At 40.3% G+C, this 20,712-nt stretch overlaps 1 protein-coding gene across 5 annotated transcripts in view; it reads left to right on the forward strand.

The window, feature by feature from the left end:
* The window catches only part of YES1 (YES proto-oncogene 1, Src family tyrosine kinase), a 92,290-nt gene extending 73,273 nt beyond the window's left edge, over nt 1–19,017 (forward strand). For all 5 annotated transcript variants that reach the window (XM_034943443.3, XM_034943439.2, XM_034943441.3 and 2 more), the window contains exons 9-12: nt 987–1,063; nt 3,829–3,982; nt 7,833–7,964; nt 16,131–19,017. In XM_034943443.3, the coding sequence (XP_034799334.1) occupies nt 987–1,063; nt 3,829–3,982; nt 7,833–7,964; nt 16,131–16,339 (572 nt within the window). In that variant the 3' untranslated portion in view covers nt 16,340–19,017. The remainder of the gene's footprint in view (nt 1–986; nt 1,064–3,828; nt 3,983–7,832; nt 7,965–16,130) is intronic.
* The last annotated feature ends 1,695 nt before the right edge of the window (nt 19,018–20,712 follow it).

A 20,712-nucleotide genomic window follows, 5' to 3' on the forward strand; every position in this document is an offset into this window, starting at 1 on the left:
AACATGGTAAAATTCTGTGTTGTCAGACCACTGGGTACAATTATTTCCAGGCGGGAGAGATTTAGAATACAAGATAACAAAAGTCCTTTCTATTTTTAAAACTCTTTAATTCCTCATTTTGGTATTCACTTAGCACTTGTCCCTTTATAATCTGTCCAAACTCATTGTCCCATGCACTCCAGCGTAAACCCACTGTTCTGCTCTTTGTTTTCATGATTTTTTTCATGTTTTCTCTTTGGCCTGGAATTTGGTCTCCCTAGCTCTGGACCAGTCCACCAACTACACTTCCCCGATCCAGTTTATGGTCAGGCATTCCATTTAGTTGTCATTTCTATTTAGTCTCCTTTAATCTAGAGCCATTCCTCAACCTTCCTCTGTCTTCCATAGCATTGTTACTTCTGAAGAGAATAGACCACTTTTATGTTTTAAATATGCCTTAATTTGGTTTTGTGTGATGTTTTCTCTTGATTATAAGCCTTAACAAATAATAGTGAAGCCGTAATCAGACTTCTAGCCTTTTTCTTTGCTGTTATTCATAGTACTTTGTAGTTTTCAGAGAGATAGCTTGGTCACAGCAGTAGTTCCACAGCAACTCATTTAGCTACCTATATTTAGTTTTAACCACCCCCAAGATATTCCTAGTTGTCTGAATTCTTGATTCAGATTTACTTAAAAATATGTAAGTATTTAATACTACTTTTTGAATCAGAATTGGGATATTGATCAAAGCGAGGAAAAAATGCCTCTTGTCAGGTAAAGTTAATGCATTTTCTTTTTTTGCATGTGTTATCAGAAGTTTTCAAAATTTCAGCTTAGAGACCTCTTCTAGGACCTAGATAATTATTTAGAAACTGCAAAACTGCACAAAATTTTAAAAAATGAAAAGCTAAGAAGTTTTGTGTTGTGATTTGGGGTGGAGGAGTATTCATTTCAATCCTAATATAAGATTTGCTTATTTTTTATGAATATCTTGCTGTCTGTTACAGGAAGCTTATTAGATTTCCTTAAGGAAGGAGATGGAAAGTATTTGAAGCTTCCACAGCTGGTTGATATGGCTGCTCAGGTATCTGTATATATACATGTATCCATTTGAATTAAAAGTGTAAATTAAAATGTGGAATAATCTTACCAGAATATTATAGTATGTGTAGTGAAATGGTGGGATTTTATTTTTATTTTTTAGAGACAGCGTCTCATTCTGTCACCCAGGGTGGAATGCAGTGGTGCACTGAGAGCTCCGTGCTTGAAGAGCCTTGAATTCTTGGGCTCTAGCAATCCTCTCGCCTCAGCCTCCTGAGTAGCTAGGACTGCAGGCACAGGCCACCATTCCCAGCTAATTTAAAAAATTATTTTTTTTGTAGACACAGGGATCTCTCTATGTTGCTTAGGCTGGTCTCAAGTCCTTGACTCAAAGGATCCTCCCACCTCAGCCTCCCAAAGTATTGGGATTACCTGGCCAATATGGAATTTTAGAACTGGCAGGAACATCAGAGATAATCCAATGTGAGCTCTTAATGATACAGATTAATGAAGTATCAAAAGATGAGAGGTATCTAAAATTCACATAACTTGTTAGTAACAGAACGAGTATTAGAACCAGCTATCTAACTCTTAGTCCAGTGGTGTCCTGTATCATACGGTTTCTTAGAAAATAGATGTTTGCAGGCCAGGTGCGGTGGCTCATGCTTGTAATCTCAGCACTTTGGGAGGCCAAGGTGGGTGGGTCACTTGAGGTCAGGAGTTCGAGACCAGCCTGACCAACATGGTGAAACTCCATCTCTACTAAAAATACTAAAAATTAGCCAGGCGTGGTGGCGGGCACCTGTAATCCCAGCTACTCAGGAGGCTGAGGCAGGAGAATTGCTTGAACCCGGGAGGCGGAGGTTGCAGTGAGCCAAGATCTCGCCATTGGACTCCAGCCTGAGCAACAAGAGCGAGACTCCATCTCAAGAAAATAGATGTTTCCACAAATGTAAAGTCTATATGTATTTGTATTTCAACAGATAATTTTAAGAAAATTAAAATGGATGAGGGCTGTTCCAAAGAAAATATTAGTAATCTAAAGTGTATGCTGAATTTTTTTTTTTTTTTTTTTTTTTTTTTTTTTGAGACGGGAGTCTCGCTCTGTCACCCAGGCTGGAATGCAGTGGTGCAATCTCGGCTCACTGCAAGCTGCGCCTCCAGGTTCACACCATTCTCCCGCCTCAGCCTCCCGAGTAGCTGGGACTACAGGCGCCTACCACCCACCCCCGGCCAATCTTTTGTATTTTTAGTAGGGACGGGGTTTCACCATGTTCGCCAGGATGGTCTTGATCTCCTGACCTCGTGATCTGCCCGCCTCGGCCTCCCAAAGTGCTGGGATTACAGGCGTGAGCCACTGCGCCTGGCCTGAATTTGTTATTTACTATAGTCCTACACAAGAATTAAGATGGTATATATACAGTTTAAAATGGGACTTTTTTACTCTTCTGACTTTTTGTTTTAAATATATAGTGAAAACTGTTAAAAGTTTCTCTTCAGATATGTGGTAGGTATTTGAGAGGCCTTATTATTGGCTTTGGTTGACATGCTGGTTTTGGAATCTTACCTCCTAGCCTCCAAATGTCCACAGAATCTGACAATTCAGAAAAGCTTTTATACTGAGAAACTATACATAGGCAACAGGCATATGCCAGGCCAGTTCATGCTTCTGAGTTAGACACTATGGTAGGGGAGGTTGGCAATCCATTTTTGTTTTTTTTTAAAAAAAAAATTAGGTTTTGTGAGCCACATCCAATCTGTCATACTTTTTTCTTTTTACAACCCTTTAAAAATGTAAAAACCAGGCTGTGCGAGATGGCTCCTATAATCTCGCTTCGCGGGGCCTGGGCAACATAGTGAAACCCCATCTCTACAAAAAAATACAAACATTAGCTGGGTGTGGTGGCGCATGCCTAAGTCCCAGCTACTCAGTAGGCTGAGGTGGGAAAATTGCTTGAGCCCAGAAGATAGAGATTGCAGTGAGTCACGATTGCACCACTGCACGCCAACCTGCGTGACAGAGTGAGACCCCGTCTCAGTCAATCAATCAAAATGTAAAAAACAGTTTTAGTTCTCTGGCTATGCAAAAACAGGCTGCAGGCCACTTTTGGCCTACAAGCTGTAGTTTGGGAACCTGTACCTTGTGGTTAATACCTTTATCACCATGTCATCTTAGATTGCCTGATAGAGACCTTGATGAGCTTGTATCCAGAGGTACTAAATTACCTTGTGATTTACCTCTTCTCCTAACCACTGACACAAGAAGACATTAGGAGGGTTAATCTTGGTCTTCAGAGTAATGTTAGGTTTTATTTTTTTTGAGGCTGAGTCTCGCTCTGTTGCCCAGGCTGGAGTGCAGTGGCACAATCTTGGCTCACTGCAACCTTTGCCTCCTGGGTTCAAGTGATTCTCCTGCCTCAGCCTCCCGAGTAGCTGGGACTACAGGTATGTGCCACCACACCCAGCTAATGTTTGTATTTTTAATAGAGACAGGGTTTCACCGTGTTGGCCAGGCTGATCTCGAACTCATGACCTCAAATGATCCGCCTTCCTCGGCCTCCCAAATTAATGGGATTATAGGTGTGGGCCACCGCACCCAGCCAGTGTTAGATTTTTGAAATCTGAATTTAGCCTGCATTTTTATTATGTTTTCTGGTTTTCCTGTTATCTAGACTATACCCTGTTACCATCATCTCCTTCTAAGATAATATGATTTTCAGTGACACAATTTGACATTAACCATAATTGTCTTCTCTCTGCTTCCCTTTGTATCGTGTGTCTTGTGTTTTTTGTTTTTCTCTTTCCAAGATTGCTGATGGTATGGCATATATTGAAAGAATGAACTATATTCACCGAGATCTTCGGGCTGCTAATATTCTTGTAGGAGAAAATCTTGTGTGCAAAATAGCAGACTTTGGTTTAGCAAGGTTAATTGAAGACAATGAATACACAGCAAGACAAGGTAAAATTACTTTTACATAAAAAGCTTGTAATGTGTTCTGTGTTTTGCTTAACTCTCTTGACTGTACAGCGTTTTCCAGAATAAGAATTGTTTTAGCTTCCCTCAGAAGAGTCATAGAGACATTGATTTCATTCATAAAATCATGTACTGCTATGGCTTTCTGATAGTTATTTCCTCCAAGAAAGAACTTGACTAGGTATCCTTTGCATTATACATAGAGCAAGTAGTAGCCTCTTTACACTTCTTTTGACATGACAACAAATATATTTTAATTTCTTTCCTAGAAAGGCCAGAGGGTCTCAGTCAGAGGAGATATTGCCCTGTACCGCCACTCACCAGGGGACATCTGACAATGTCTACAGACTTTTTTGGTGGTTACAACCTGGGGGCTACTGCTTAACATCTAGTGGGTAGAGGCCAGGTATACTGCTGAACCTCCTACAGTGTACAGAAATGTGCAGGCAAACCCCCCCACCCCCCAACAACACAGAATTATCAGGCCCAAAATGGTAGCGGTGCTGAGATTGAGAAACCCTGCTTTAGACATAGTGCTTTCTTTCAACCTCCATACTTTTGTACAGTTACCTCCATCTGGAATGCCTTCCTATCTGTAATGTTTGTTGTTGTTGTTGTTGTTTTTCGAGATAGGGTCTCACTCTGTTGCTCAGGCTAGAGTATAGTGGCATGATTTCAGCTCACTGCAGCCTTGACCTCCTGGGGCTCAGGTGATCCTCCCACCTCAGCCTCCTGAGTAGCTGGAACTACAGGTGCACACTACCACGCCTGACTAATTCTTTGTATTTTTTGTAGAGACGAAGTTTTGCCATGTTGCCCAAGCTGGTCTTGAACTTCTGGGCTCAAGCAATCCTCCTGCCTTGGCTTCCCAAAGTGCTAAAATTGCAGGCGTGAGACACCATGCCCAGCCTGTAATCTTTACATGTGAAAATCCTAACCATTCTTTAGGGCTTAATTTAGCTGCCACTTTTTTTTTCAATAGTTTTTGGGAAAGTAGTTCTTTAATGGTGATCTCAGTGCACCCATCACCCAAGCATCTTGCACTGTACCCAATACGTAGGTTTTTTTGTTTGTTTTTTTGAGACGGAGTCTCACTCTGTTGCCCAGCCCAGGCTGGAGTGTAGTGGCACGATCTCGGCCCATTGCAACTTCCGCCTCCCAGGTTCAAGCGATTCTCCTGCCCCAGCCTCCCAAGTAGCTGGGATTACAGGCTCGTACCACCACACCCAGCTAATTTTTGTATTTTCAGTAGAGACGGGGTTTCACCTCCAACATGCAGTCTTTTATCCACCCCCCAACCTTTCCCCCTTATTCCCCAAAGTCCATTATATTACTCTTATGCCTTTGTGTCCTCATAGCTTAGCCCCACTTTTAAGTGAGACCATACAATGTTTGGTTTTCCATCCCTGAGTTACTTCACTTAGAATAATGGCCTCTAGCTCTAAGTTTCTGCAAAAGACATTATTTCATTCCTTTTTATGGCTGAGTAGTATACCACGGTGTATATATGCCACACTTTTTTTTATCCACTCATTGGTCAATGGTCATTTAGGTTGGCTCCATATCTGCAATTGCGAATTGTGCTGCTATAAACGTTTGTGGATGTATCTTTTTCATATAATGATTTTTTTTTTTTTTTTTTTTTTGCTTTGAGACACAGTCTCAATCTGTTGCCCAGGCTGGAGTGCAGTGGTACAATCTCAGCTCACTGCAACCTCCACCTCCCAGGTTCAAATGATTCTCCTGCCTCAGCCTCCCCTGTAGCTGGGATTACAGGCACCTGCCACCAGGCCCGGCTAATTTTTGTATTTTAGTAGAGACAAGGTTTCACCATGTTGGCCACACTGGTCTCAAACTCCTGACCTCAGGTGATCCACACGCCTTGGCTTCCCAAAGCTCTGGGATTACAGGCGTGAGCCACCACACCTGGCTGATTTCATTTCCTTTGGGAAGATACCCAGTAGTGGGATTGCTGGTTTGAATGGTAGTTCTACTTTTAGTTCTTTAAGGAGTTTCCATACTGTTTTCCATAGTGGTTGTACTAATTTACATTCCTACCGTCAGTGGAAAAATGTTCCCTTTTCACCACATCCACACCAACATCTATTGTTTTTTTTTGTTTGACTTATTCATTATGGCCATTCTTACAGGAGTAAGGTAGTGTCTCATTGTAGTTTTAATTTGCATTTCCCTGATGATTAGTGATGTTGTAGTTGCTCCTGGTTTGTTTTGTTTTGTTTTGTTTTTGAGACGGAGTCTTACTCTGTCACCCAGGCTGGAGTGCAGTGGCGCGATCTTGGCTCACTGCAAGCTCTGCCTCCCGGGTTCACACCATTCTCCTGCCTGAGCCTCCCGAGTAGCTGGGACTACAGGTGCCTACCACCACGCTCAGCTAATTTTTTTTTTTTGTATTTTTAGTAGAGACGGGGTTTCAACGTATTAGCCAGGATGGTCTCAATCTCCTGACCTCATGATCCGCCCACCTCGGCCTCCCAAAGTGCTGGGAATACAGGCGTGAGCCACTGCGCCTGGCCAAGTTTTGCTTTTTTGCCCAGACTGGAGTGAAGTGGCATGATCTTGGCTCACTGCAACCTCTGCCCCCCTGGTTCAAGCAATTCTCCTGCCTCAGCCTCCCGAGTAGCTGGGATTACAGGCATGCGCCACCACACCTGGCTAAGTTTTGTATTTTTGGTACAGACAGGGTTTCACCGTGTTGGCCAGGCTGGTCTTGAACTCCTGACCTTAGGTGATCTGCCCACCTCGGCCTCTCAAATTGCTGGGATTATAGGCGCGAGCCACTGTGCCCAACCACCTGCCACTTTTTAAATAAAACATTTTGTAATTGTGCCAAGGAAAATTGATCATCTGTTTGTCTAAATATCTAAAGAACTCTGTTTTAAAACACTATCTACAAACACATATAAATAACTTAAAGAATGTAAGACACCTATAATATTATTTCTGCAGTAAGTTTATAAACTTCCTGAGAGCCATGCTTTTTTTTTTTTTTTTTTTTTTGAGACGGAGTCTCACTCTGTTGCCCAGGCTGGAGTGCAGTGGTGCAATCTCAGCTCACTGCAAGCTCCGCCTCCCAGGTTCACACCATTCTCCTGCCTCAGCCTCCCGACTAGCTGGGACTACAGGCTCCTGCCACCTCGCCTAGCTAATTTTTTGTATTTTTGGTAGAGACGGGGTTTCACCGTGTTAGCCAGGATGGTCTCAATCTCCTGACCTCATGATCCACCCACCTCGGCCTCCCAAAATGCTGGGATTACAGGCTTGAGCCACCGTGCCCAGTCGAAAGCCATGCTTTTTAGGTTTTCATAATGATTAGCATAATGCCCTCCACAAAAAAGATATACAGTAAATATTTGAGTTAATTAACATGGACTTTTAAAAGTAGTACAATAAAATTTTTCAGAATGATATAAAAAGTAGGAAAACCCATAAACATTATAACTCAATAGAATATTCACTCATCAACCAATAGTTAACTACAGCTATTAGGTGCCAGACTGTACTTAAAAGTTACACATATTATAACATGTATCTTTGGCTTACTAGAGCTTCAACCTCTATTTTCTTAAATTGTTTTCTGTTCCCACAGCCAACTGATTTTTTATATCATCAGCTATCTAATCAGGAAGAAATGTGATTTATTTCAATATGAATTTTAAAAATTAAAGAATTTTTATCCCATGTATCTTGTACATTTAAAGAATTGACACTGATGACTACAGTAGAGATATTGACAGAACATTAGCCCTGCATATGCTATGTTTACACAAATAGATTTTTAAAAAACAATTAAGCAAGATGGTCAACATTATTTTAGGTGCAAAATTTCCAATCAAATGGACAGCTCCTGAAGCTGCACTGTATGGTCGGTTTACAATAAAGTCTGATGTCTGGTCATTTGGAATTCTGCAAACAGAACTGGTAACAAAGGGCCGAGTGCCATATCCAGGTAAGCTTGCATTTTATAGCTCTTGGTTATCTCATGAGTGGCTTTATCAGGAGTTTATTAGGAACAGAATTGTAAGCGGGGAAAAGGCCTTTATTTCTTCTCATAGCCCCCCTGCCTCTCCCTCTCCCCACTCCTTCCCTTTACTGTGGCATTGGATGGGTAACTGTGGCATTGGACGGGTAAGTCAGTGAAAGCCACCATCCTTGACAGGGTGAGCACATGAGTTAGGCCCCACATTCACCTCAGCTTTCTCAGGACATTTTCCAAAAGGGCCTCTTACTGTTCTCTCAGATAATAAACATATCTTAAATATCCTGGCTCATCACCCTATACCCTAAATAACTGTTCTTTCCCAGTAGTGTGACTGGTGTTTGTTTGTTTGTTTGTTTGTTTGTTTTTAAACAGAGTCTCGCTCTGTCACCCAGGCTGGAGTGCAGTGGTACAGTCTGGCTCACTGCAACCTCTGCCTCCCGGGTTCAAGCAATTCTCCTGCCTCAGCCTCCCAAGTAGCTGGGATTACAGGCACCTGCCACCACACCCAGCTAATTTTTTGTATTTTTAGTAGAGATGGGGTTTTGCCATGTTGGCTAAGCTGGTCTCGAACTCCTGACCTCAGGTGATCCACCTGCCTAGGCCTCCCAAAGTGCTGGGATTACAGGCGTGAGCCACTGTGCCCATCCTGGTATATTTTTTTAAATATGTACTTGCCTTGTTTTCTTCAGTAGATTACTTTGAGATCCTTTTCTTGTTTTATTTCTCTAACCTATTTATAAACCAGCACTTTAAAAAATATATCTGCCATTAATAAAGAGGAAAAATAAAAATGTTTCCCTTTCAAAATTAAGAGACTTTTTTTTTTTTTTTTTTTGAGACGGAGTCTCGCTCTGTCGCCCAGGCTGGAGTGCAGTGGCACGATCTCAGCTCACTGCAGCCTCCACCTCCCAGGTTCACGCCATTCTCCTGCCTCAGCCTCCCGAGTAGCTAGGACTACAGGCACCCGCCACCACGCCCAGCTAATTTTTTGTATTTTTAGTAGAGACGGGGTTTCACCGTGTTAATCAGGATGGTCTCGATCTCCTGACCTTGTGATCTGCCCGCCTCGGCCTCCCAAAATGCTGGGATTACAGGCGTGAGCCACCATGCCTGGCCTCAAAATTAAGAGATTTATATAGTTTCTAGGGGGAAGGAGAAATTTTAGCTCACTTGAAATTCAGCGATCAGTATTACTTTAGTTTGTTACTTCTAAACTCTTCTACTGAAGTATCCTAATGTTGAGATTGAAAGCATATAAAATTTAATCTTTAGGAAAAACTGTTTTGCTAATCTTATGGGTTTTGCATATTATCTAACATATTCCTCTTCCCTAATATCTCCAACTGTAGATCTAATGCCATCAAATTTTATCACCCACTTTGTCTGGTTGCTGTTATTCACTGATACCATTCAAGTTATTCTCATTTAATGACTCACCATTGTCCTCTCCAACAAAACTCCTCTCCTGTCTTAACTCATTGTCATCTTAATATACATGGTGATGATTCTCCTATTACCCTGGTCTCTTGTAGCTTGAACTCTTCTCCTGTGTAATCTTGTCTTTCACTCTACCTTAGCCAGTCTTTCCATCTTCATACCTTAAACTTTAATGTTACCAATAACTGCAACCCTTTCAAAATCTATTTCATGCATCTACTTTCTGACCACCACTTGCCATCTTTCTAGATAACTCCCTCCACCCCAACCCTAGCAATTTCTTGATGCTACCAGGATCTTTACTCCACTGTTTCTGCCACCTTTTCCTGCTTCTCACCCCCTTCATGAAACAATTCTACTCTTTAAATTCCCTAGTGAAGCAGTATAATCACTCCTTTGCAGTTACCTTGCCCTTCACCCTTCTCTGATTTCATCATCATTGCTTAGCAAAATCACCACACTAAATAAATCCAACTCTGCCTACACCACACTTGCAGACAGGGCTAGAAAAAAACAACACAGCCATGCAACATAGTTTCACTTTAAATGTATAACCATGAGGAACTTTCAGTTTTAGCTATGATGGAGAGGCTAATATCCAAGTTATTATAGCACTGTAAGCAACTACAAAAGTTAAATAAAATATGTAAAAGAACTGATAGGACATTGCATCAAGGAAGCCCATTTATATTGGCTTTTCTGAAGGCATTTTCTAAAATAGCACAGGGCAGTAAAACCCAGGCAGAAAGCATAAGTCTTATTAAGCAAAGGAGGCAGAGATCCTAGTGCTGGGATCTGAAGGACAGGGTCCCAGAGAAGGAACCATAGGGAAAGAACTCTAAAATTCTGCTTTAAAATTCCAGTTGGGCGTGGTGACTCACTCCTATAATCCCAGCACTTTGGGAGGCTAAGGTGGGTGGATCGCTTGATCCCAGGAATTTGAAGCTGCAGTGAGCTATGATTGTGCCACTGCACTCCAGCCTGGGCAACAGAGCAAGACCCTGTCTCAAAAAAAAAAAAATCCCCTTGGGTCCTCGGTCAGTTCTAATCTGCACATACACAGGATGAGTCTCTGGGAGACCTACAGAAAATAGCCACTAGGAGGCTGGGGAGTCAAGCAGAGTTCAGAGGCTACAGAGTGCTGAGGAGTTCTTGCCCAGCCAAACTGGATAGATGTTGGAGAATACCCTAGGCTTTTTGTTGAGACCCCAGAAAGTCCATACCCTAGGAGAAAGGGCAAAACTGAGCAAAACTAAGCCCTAACAACTAGGTGATCTGCTGGTAAATTACAAATGGAATTAAACTGAACATCCTTCAGAAAAAGATAACATGATCCAGATAATCTACAGTGTATGATTCAAAATGTCTAGCACAAAATAAAAAGTTACTAGATACATGAAGAAGGGAAGAGATGACTGATTATCAAGAGTTCAAAATCTGGCTGGGCGCTGTGGCTCACGCCTGTAGTCCCAACACATTGGGAAGCCAAGGCGGGTGGACCACAAGGTCAGGTGTTTGAGACCAGCCTGGCCAAGATGGTAAAACCCCATCTCTGCTAAAAATACAAAAACTAGCCAGCCATGGTGGCGGGCGCCTGTAATCCCAGCTACTCGGGAGGCTGAGGCAGGAGAATCGCTTGAACCCAGGAGGTGGAGGTTGCAGTGAGCTGAGATTGCACCGCTGCACTCTGGCCTGGGTGACAGAGCGAGACTCTGTCTCAAAAAAAAAAAAAAAGTTCAAAATCAATAGGAGCAGACTCTGAGATAATCCAAATCTTGGAGTTAGCAAAAGACTTCAAAATAGCAATATATGGAATGTTAAAATAGAAGAAAAGTTTTGCAAAATAATGAAAAACTGGAGAATTTGAGCAGAATTGGAATTTATTTAAAAAAAAAGAATCAAATGGAAATTGTATTTATTTATTTATTTATTTTCTTTTGAGACAGAGTCTCGCTCTGTCTCCCAGGCTGGAGTACGGTGGCACGATCTTGGTTCACTGCAGCCTCCGCCTCCCAGGTTCCAGCAATTCTCCTGCCTCAGCCTCCCAAGTAGCTGAGATTACAGGCGTGAGCCACCCCGCCTGGCCCTCAAATGGAAATTTTAGAACTGTAAAACATTATATCAAATTAAGTACTCACTAGATGGGCATAATAGAAGAAGACAAGATTAGTGGATTCAGACACATTGACAAAGTATCCAAGGTAATGCATAGATAAAAGCTAATGGGGAAGAAAGCAGAACAGAATGTATGAAACCAGTGGGGCATAGTGAAAAGGTCTAATTTATGGAGTCCCAGAAGCAGAAGAGAGAAAAAAATGAAACAGTAGCAACATTTTAAAAAGTAATGGCTAAAAATCTTCTAAATATGATAAAACAAAATAGCCCACAGATTAAGTGAACCTCAAACAAGAAAAATAAACTCGGTGAAATTCAAGCAAACAAATCATGGTCAAATTACAAAAATCAAAGCCAAACAGCCATAAGGAGGTGGTGCAGATTGAGCATTCCTAATTCAAAAATCCGAAATGCAGCTGGGTGCAGTGGCTCAGGCCTGTAATCCCAGCACTTTGGGAGGTCGAGGCCAGTGGATCACGAGGTCAGGAGTTTGAGACCAGCCTGGCCAATGTAGTGAAACCCCATCTCTACTAAAAATACAAAAATTAGCTGGGCATGGTGGCACACACCTGTAGTACCAGCTACTTGGAGGCTGAGGCAGGAGAATCACTTGAACCTGGGAGGCAGAGGTTGCAGTGAGCCAAGATTGCGCTACTGCACTCCAGCTTGGGCAACAGAGCAAGACTTCATCTCAAAGAGAAAAAAAAAAAGCGAAATGCTCCAAAATCCAAAACTTTTTGAGCATTGACATAACACCACAAATGGAAAATTCCACACCCGTCCTCATGTGACAGGTCACAGTCAAAATACCATCAAAATTTTGTTTTGTGCAGAAAATTACTTTTAAAATTATGTAAAATTACCTTCAGGCTATATGTATAAGGTGTATATGAAACATAAATGAATTTTTTTTTTTTGAGACAGGGTCTCTGTCACCCAGGCTGGAGTGCAGTGGCACAATCAGGGCTCACTGCAGCCTCTACCTCCCTGGGCTCAGGTGATCCTCCCACCTCAGCCTCCCAAGTAGCTGAGACCACAGGTGTGTGCCTTCCACCTAGCTAATTTTTGTAGAGACAGGGTCTCACCATGTTGCCCAGGATGGTCTCAAAATCCTAGGCTCAAGCGATTTGCCTGCCCTGTCCTCCCAAAGTGCCAGGATTACAGGTGCGAGCCACCGTGCCTGGCTCATAAATGAATTTTGTGTTTAGACTTGGGTCCCATCCCTTAAGATATCTCATTATGTATATGCAAATATTCCAAAATCCAAAAAAATCCAAAATCGGAAACACTTCTGGTCCCAAACATTTCAGATAAGGGATACTCAGCCTATATATTATCTATGCAGGAACAACAGTCAGACAGCTAACTTTTCCTCAGATATGGAAGCCAGGGAAGAGTGAAATTATGTCTTTAAAGTGCTTTGGGGAAAACTGCTGATCTAAAACACCAACAATAAAAAATCTTACCGAATTTATAATGTACATAAAAATAGACTGACAGTAACACAAAGGGTAGAGGGGGTCAAGGAATAAGAGGTAAACCGTTCTAAGTTTGGAACAGGTAAAAGTACTTATTTTGAGTAAAATACAATAAACCAAGGAAGCATATTGTAGTCTCAATGATAACTACTAAAATAACGAGAAGACAAAAAGCCAACAGAGGAGAGAAAAAATTGAACCTTGAAAAATGCTTGTTTAATCAAATTAAAAAGCAAGAGAGGAGAAACGAATAGATGGAACAAAGATCAGGATGGTAGAATTAAACCCAACTACATCCATAATTAAATGACATTTAGGTACACTAAACATTCCAATAAAAAAAAGATAAGACTGGATTTTAAACACATACACAAATACTATAATGGTATTTATAAAATACATACTTTAAGATATTTTAGGAGACAAAAGGATGGAAAAGTTATACTCTGCAAATCTTAACTGAAGAAAGCCTAGATAGCAGTAGACTTTAAGGCAAGAAATAGTACTAGGGACAAAAAGGGACATTTCATAATGATAAAAGGGTCAGTTCAACAGGGAAACATAAAAATCCAAAATGAGCTATGTAACTACATAGCTTCAAAATGCATAAAAATTTATATGATCAGGATATTCTAGTTAATTATTCAGATGATAATCAGAATATAAATGATTTGTAGATTACCCATCTTTAAAGAAGAAAAAGAGATACTTTATCATTCATTGTCTTTCTTTGACGATTTTAAGAGGATTTGGAAAGAACTTTCCACATGTAGCATGGACCGATCCATTGCCTACTCTTCTTACAGCAGATTGTCCATTTCAAAGCAACAGCGCCTGTTTACTCATCTTATTTGGGGATAGTAATAAACCTTGGTAAATGCTAACAGGTATGAAATACTTACATTTATTGACAGTATGCTAAGTATTTAGCATGTGAATTTTTTTTTTTTTTTTTTTGAGACAGAGTCTTGCTTTGTCACCCAGGCTGGAGTGCAGTGGTGCAATCTCTGCTCGCTGCAACCTCCGCCTCCTGGGTTCAAGTGATTCTCCTGCCTCAGCCTCCCGAGTAGCTGGGATTACAGGCGTGTGCCCACCATGCCCAGTTAGTTTTTATATTTTAATAGAGAGGGGGTTTCGCCATGTTTGCCAGGCTGGTCTCAAACTCCTGACCTCAGGTGATCCGCCCACTCAGCCTCCCAAAGTGCTGGGATTACAGGTGTGAACCACCATGCCCAGCTGGCATCAAATAATTTAATAGTTCTAATTATCAGAAAATTCTGAAGAGTGAAGTTGTTTTTGTTTTTGTTTTTTTGAGATGGAGTCCCACTCTGTCACCCAGGCTGGAGTGCAGTGGTGCGATCTCAGCTCACTGCAACCTCCACCTCCCAGGTTCAAGCGATTCTCCTGCCTCAGCCTCCCAAGTAGCTGGGACTACAGATGCCCACCACCACGCCCAGCTAATTTTTTGTATTTTTAGTAGAGACGGGGCTTCACCGTGTTGGCCAGGATGGTCTCGATCTCTTGACCTCGTGATCTGCCTGCCTCGGCCTCCCAAAGTGCTGGGATTACAGGCGTGAGCCACCGCACCCAGCCTTTGAGTGAAGTTTTGAATGAAAGCTTATTGGTAATTAGAAGTTATTTTCATAGGTTCCGGCTTATTTGGATTGCTTAATCTTAACAGTCAATTAAAATAATAAGCATAAAATAAAAGAACACAGAATGGAAAAGAAGTTCAATTATAGTAAGCCCTCACTGAATATTAATTCCCTTACTCCTTTTCTCCTTCACCCAACAACTTCTAGTTGTATTTCCACTGTTAGTAAAATGTACTGGATTTCACTTCCCCACCCCCCGAGATGGAGTCTCGCTCTGTCACCCAGGCTGGAGTGCTACGGCGCAATCTCGGCTCACTGCAACCTCCGCCTCCCGTTCAAGTGATTCTCCCACCTCAGCTTCCCAAGTAGCTGGGATTACAGGCACCTGCCATCATGCCCGGCTCATTTTTGTAGTTTGTAGAGTCGTGGTTTCACCATGTTGGCAAGGCTGGTCTTGAACTCCTGACCTCAGATGATCACCCGCCTCAGCCTCCGAAAGCGCCAGGATTACAGACGAGAGCCACTGTGCCTGGCCAGATTTCACTTATGAAGATGACAGTACCTAGTTAGATGAAAAGCTCAGAAAACTTCCTTTTAAGTATTGAGTTTCAAAGTAATGTCATGTAGAGTTTTTTTTAATAGTTTAAAAAATGTATTTTGAGAAATCACTTATTCCTCAAAAAAAAACTAAAAATCTAAATAGTAATGATTTAACCCCATTACATTTTCTTTAGAGAATCATAGACTATTTTAAATATCATTCCTGATTGATTGATAAAGTTTCCAAGAGATACAAGGGATGGCCTGACTTGCAGGCAGGCAAGGAAGGTGATGCGGGAGATAGGAAGTGAGATGGGGTTGCTGGCTTAGTGAGACACTATTAGGAAGAATTTGGAAAAGGAGGCATTTTGCTGTCCTGTGATAAGATGGGGTGAACTGCTGATCAGGGGGTTGAGGAAGGGGGGATTACAAAGGAATACAAGAAAGGAACTATGTGTAATATCTTGAAGAAAGTCAAACAGGTGATATTAGATAAGGAAACTTTCACAGAAGTAATTCAATATAAAGTTATGTAGTTAGTATATTTGGCAAAACCAAGACTAGAACTTTTTTCTGAATTCCTGTTTTAAAGTTCTTTCAGACAGGATCTTGCCACCATTCCTCAGTAACCCAAGTTTGGTCATTGTTAAATGTTAATATTAGAAAGTACCAGTACCTCATAGTAGCACCCTAAATTCTTATTAATCAAATGGGGTTGGCTTTTGAAGACATTAGTATTAAAAATAAGATATAAGATGGAATGAAAAATTAGACATGTTAAAACATAGATTAGCATTTTCTAAGCTCTTCTTGATATTCTCATGTTTAAAATTTATTTTGTTGCTTTGTTAAAAGAATTGTTTCACTAAATAATATACTTTGAATCAGTTAGTGGCTAGGGGGTTTGTTATGTTTTCCTAGTGGTAGTTAGGACCATTGTTCTTTAATGTTTTAATCTTGTGTGTTAGGTATGGTGAACCGTGAAGTACTAGAACAAGTGGAGCGAGGATACAGGATGCCGTGCCCTCAGGGCTGTCCAGAATCCCTCCATGAATTGATGAATCTGTGTTGGAAGAAGGACCCTGATGAAAGACCAACATTTGAATATATTCAGTCCTTCTTGGAAGACTACTTCACTGCTACAGAGCCACAGTACCAGCCAGGAGAAAATTTATAATTCAAGTAGCCTATTTTATATGCACAAATCTGCCAAAATGTAAAGAACTTGTGTAGATTTTCTACAGGAATCAAAAGAAGAAAATCTTCTTTACTCTGCATGTTTTTAATGGTAAACTGGAATCCCAGATATGGTTGCACAAAACCACTTTTTTTTTTCCCCAAGTATTAAACTCTAATGTACCAATGATGAATTTTCCAGCGTATTTCAGGGTCCAAACAAAATAGAGCTAAGATACTGATGACAGTGTGGGTGACAGCATGGTAATGAAGGACAGTGAGGCTCCTGCTTATTTATAAATCATTTCCTTTCTTTTTTTCCCCAAAGTCAGAATTGCTCAAAGAAAATTATTTATTGTTACAGATAAAACTTGAGAGATAAAAAGCTATACCATAATAAAATCTAAAATTAAGGAATATCATGGGACCAAATAATTCCATTCCAGTTTTTTAAAGTTTCTTGCATTTATTATTCTCAAAAGTTTTTTCTAAGTTAAACAGTCAGTATGCAATCTTAATATATGCTTTCTTTTGCATGGACATGGGCCAGGTTTTTCAAAAGGAATATAAACAGGATCTTAAACTTGATTAAATGTTAGACCACAGAAGTGGAATTTGAAAGTATAATGCAGTACATTAATATTCATGTTCATGGAACTGAAAGAATAAGAACTTTTTCACTTCAGTCCTTTTCTGAAGAGTTTGACTTAGAATAATGAAGGTAACTAGAAAGTGAGTTAATCTTGTATGAGGTTGCATTGATTTTTTAAGGCAATATATAATTGAAACTACTGTCCAATCAAAGGGGAAATGTTTTGATCTTTAGATAGCATGCAAAGTAAGACCCAGTATTTAAAAAGCCCTTTTTCAAAACTAGACTTGGTACTGTGAGATATTGCTTATATGTCCTTATGGGAATGGGTGCCACAAATAGAAAATATGACCAGATCAGGGACTTGAATGCACTTTTGCTCATGGTGAATATAGATGAACAGAGAGGAAAATGTATTTAAAAGAAATACGAGAAAAGAAAATGTGAAAGTTTTACAAGTTAGAGGGATGGAATGTAATGTTTAATATTGATGTCATGGAGTGACAGAATGGCTTTGCTGGCACTCAGAGCTCCTCACTTAGCTATATTCTGAGACTTTGAAGAGTTATAAAGTATAACTATAAAACTAATTTTTCTTACACACTAAATGGGTATTTGTTCAAAATAATGAAGTTATGGCTTCACATTCATTCCAGTGGGATATGGTTTTTATGTAAAACATTTTTAGAACTCCAGTTTTCAAATCATGTTTGAATCTACATTCACTTTTTTTTTTTCTTTTTTGAGTCGGAGTCTCGCTCTGTCATCCAGGCTGGAGTGCAGTGGCACGATGTCGGCTCACTGCAAGCTCCGCCTCCCAGGTTCACACCATTCTCCTGCCTCAGCCTCCCGAGTAGCTGGGACTACAGGTGCCCACCACCACGCCTGGCTAGTTTTTTGTATTTTTAGTAGAGACGCGGTTTCACCGTGTTAGCCGGGATGGTCTCGATCTCCTGACCTTGTGATCTGCCCGCCTCGGCCTCCCAAAGTGCTGGGATTACAGGCATGAGCCACCGCACCCAGCCTACATTCAGTTTTAAAGTCTATGTAATGGTGGTCATTTTTTCCCTTTTAGAATACATTAAATGGTTGATTTGGGGAGGAAAACTTATTCTGAATATTAATGGTGGTGAAAAGGGGACAGTTTTTACCCTAAAGTGCAAAAGTGAAACATACAAAATAAGACTAATTTTTAAGAGTAACTCAGTAATTTCAAAATACAGATTTGAATAGCAGCATTAGTGGTTTAAGTGTCTAGCAAAGGAAAAATTGATGAATAAAATGAAGGTCTGGTGTATATGTTTTAAAATACTCTCATATAGTCACACGTTAAATTAAGCCTTATATTAGGCCCCTCTATTTTCAGGATATAATTCTTAACTATCATTATTTACCTGATTTTAATCATCAGATTCGAAATTCTGTGCCATGGCATATATGTTCAAATTCAGACCATTTTAAAATGTGACAGATGGACTTCATGCAAGTTGGCAGTGGTTCTGGTACTAAAAATTGTGGTTGTTTCTTCTGTTTACGTAACCTGCTTAGTATTGACACTCTCTACCAAGAGGGTCTTTCTAAGAAGAGTGCTGTCACTATTTCCTCTTATCAACAACTTGTGACATGAGATTTTTTAAGGGCTTTATGTGAACTATGATATTGTAATTTTTCTAAGCATATTCAAAAGGGTAACAAAATTATGTTTATGTACTAAATCTAATCAGGAAAGTAAGCCAGGAAAAGTTGATGGTATTCATTAGGTTTTAACTGAATGGAGCAGTTCCTTATATAATAACAATTGTATAGTAGGGATAAAACACTAACTTAATGTGTATTCATTTTAAATTGTTCTGTATTTTTAAATTGCCAAGAAAAACAACTTTGTAAATTTGGAGATATTTTCCAACAGCTTTTCGTCTTCAGTGTCTTAATGTGGAAGTTAACCCTTACCAAAAAAGGAAGTTGGCAAAAACAGCCTTCTAGCACACTTTTTTAAATGAATAATGGTAGCCTAAACTTAATATTTTTATAAAGTATTGTAATATTGTTTTGTGGATAATTGAAATAAAAAATTCTCATTGAATGCACCTATTAATCGTTTTAGTTGCTATTCATATTCTCATTCATTTTTTAAAAATTGATATATTCTGAATTTATTCTTCCATTGAGAAAAAATGTTCAGTTACTTGTAACTACTGAGCAGAATTTAATCCTTTATTAAATTCAGAACATTATTGAACTCATTCTTTGTGGTCAATTTTCTATGTCAAGTGAGTGACATTATTTTTACAAGTATTTTCTTCTTTTTAAAATTATACCAACAAATACAACTAATGCAGAAACCTAAGTAATTTGAGTGTAGCTATTCACAATCTATGTGAAGAATATAAAATAGAATGACCAGTTTTATTATAAATTAAGGGGCTTAATTTTCTAAAAAAGAAATAAAAATGAGCCTTATCTCTGTGTTTTATAATTATTATATAGGATAATGAAAATAAAATTGTCTAATACTAAATTTTGAATGGTCATTCAAAAGTATTTATTTTCAATAAGTTAATTACAAAATTATTAGCTTTTTCTCTGATTTCTAAAACACTTCATTTAGTAAACATTTATTTTTGTAGTATAGCCATAGTTCCTCAATTTAAGAATGTTTTTCTAGTTTCCTGTTTGCCTTTTAATTTTCCATATAATTTCTGACATGTAAGTTGTACATTTGTAGATTGTCAAATCTGTTCATTCCTTTTTTATGCTTAGAAGTCCTCATCCACCCCAAGATTAATATTCATCTATCTATATTATAGTTTATGCTTCTGTGTGTGTGTGACAGGATCTTGCTCTGTTGCCCAGGTTGAAGTGCAGTGGCACCATCATGGCTCACTGCAGCCTCGACCTCCCAGGCTCAAGCAATCCTCCCACCTCAGCCTCCCAAGTAGCTGGGAGTACAGGTACGAGCCACCTTGCCTGGCTAACTTTTGATATTTTGTAGAGACAGGGTTTTGCCATGTTGCTTAGGCTGGTCTCAGAACTCCTGAGCTCAAGTGATCCGCCTGCCTCAGCCTCCCAAAGGGCTGGAATTACAGGCATAAGCCACTGCGCCCAGCTCAATAGGTTGTGCTTTTTAAAAAGCATTTTAGGCCGGGCACGGTGGCTCATGCCTGTAATCCCAGCACTTTGGGAGGCCGAGGCGGGTGGATCACGAGGTCAGGAGATCAAGACCATCCTGGTTAACATGGTGAAACCCCATCTCTACTAAAAATACAAAAAATTAGCTGGGCGTAGTGGCTGGCGCCTGTTGTCCCAGCTACTCCGGAGGCTGAGGCAGGAGAATGATGTGAACCCAGGAGGCGGAGCTTGTAGTGAGCCAAGACCGTGCCACTGCACTCCAGCCTGGGGACACAGCGAGACTCCGTCTCAAAAAAAAAAAAAAAAACATTTTAATTGATTTGGAAGTTGAGTATAAGATGTGACTTAAGAGCCAGGTATAGTGCCTGTAATCTCAGCACTTTGGGAGGCCGAGGCCAGTGGATCACTTGAGGCCAGGAGTTCGAGACTAGCCTGGCCGACATAATGAAACACCATCTCTACTAAAAATACAAAAATTAGCCAGGCATGGTGGTGCGTGCCAGTAGTCCCAGCTACTCGGGAGGCTGAGGCACAAGAATCGCTTGAACCCAGGAGGCAGAGGTTGCAGTGAGCCAAGATGGCACCATTGCACTCCACCCTGGGCGACAGAGCGAGACTGTCTCAAAAAAAAAAAAAAAAAAAGTGACTTAAGA

Source organism: Pan paniscus, chromosome 17 (assembly GCF_029289425.2).
Source record: "Pan paniscus chromosome 17, NHGRI_mPanPan1-v2.0_pri, whole genome shotgun sequence".
NCBI lineage: Eukaryota > Metazoa > Chordata > Mammalia > Primates > Hominidae > Pan > Pan paniscus.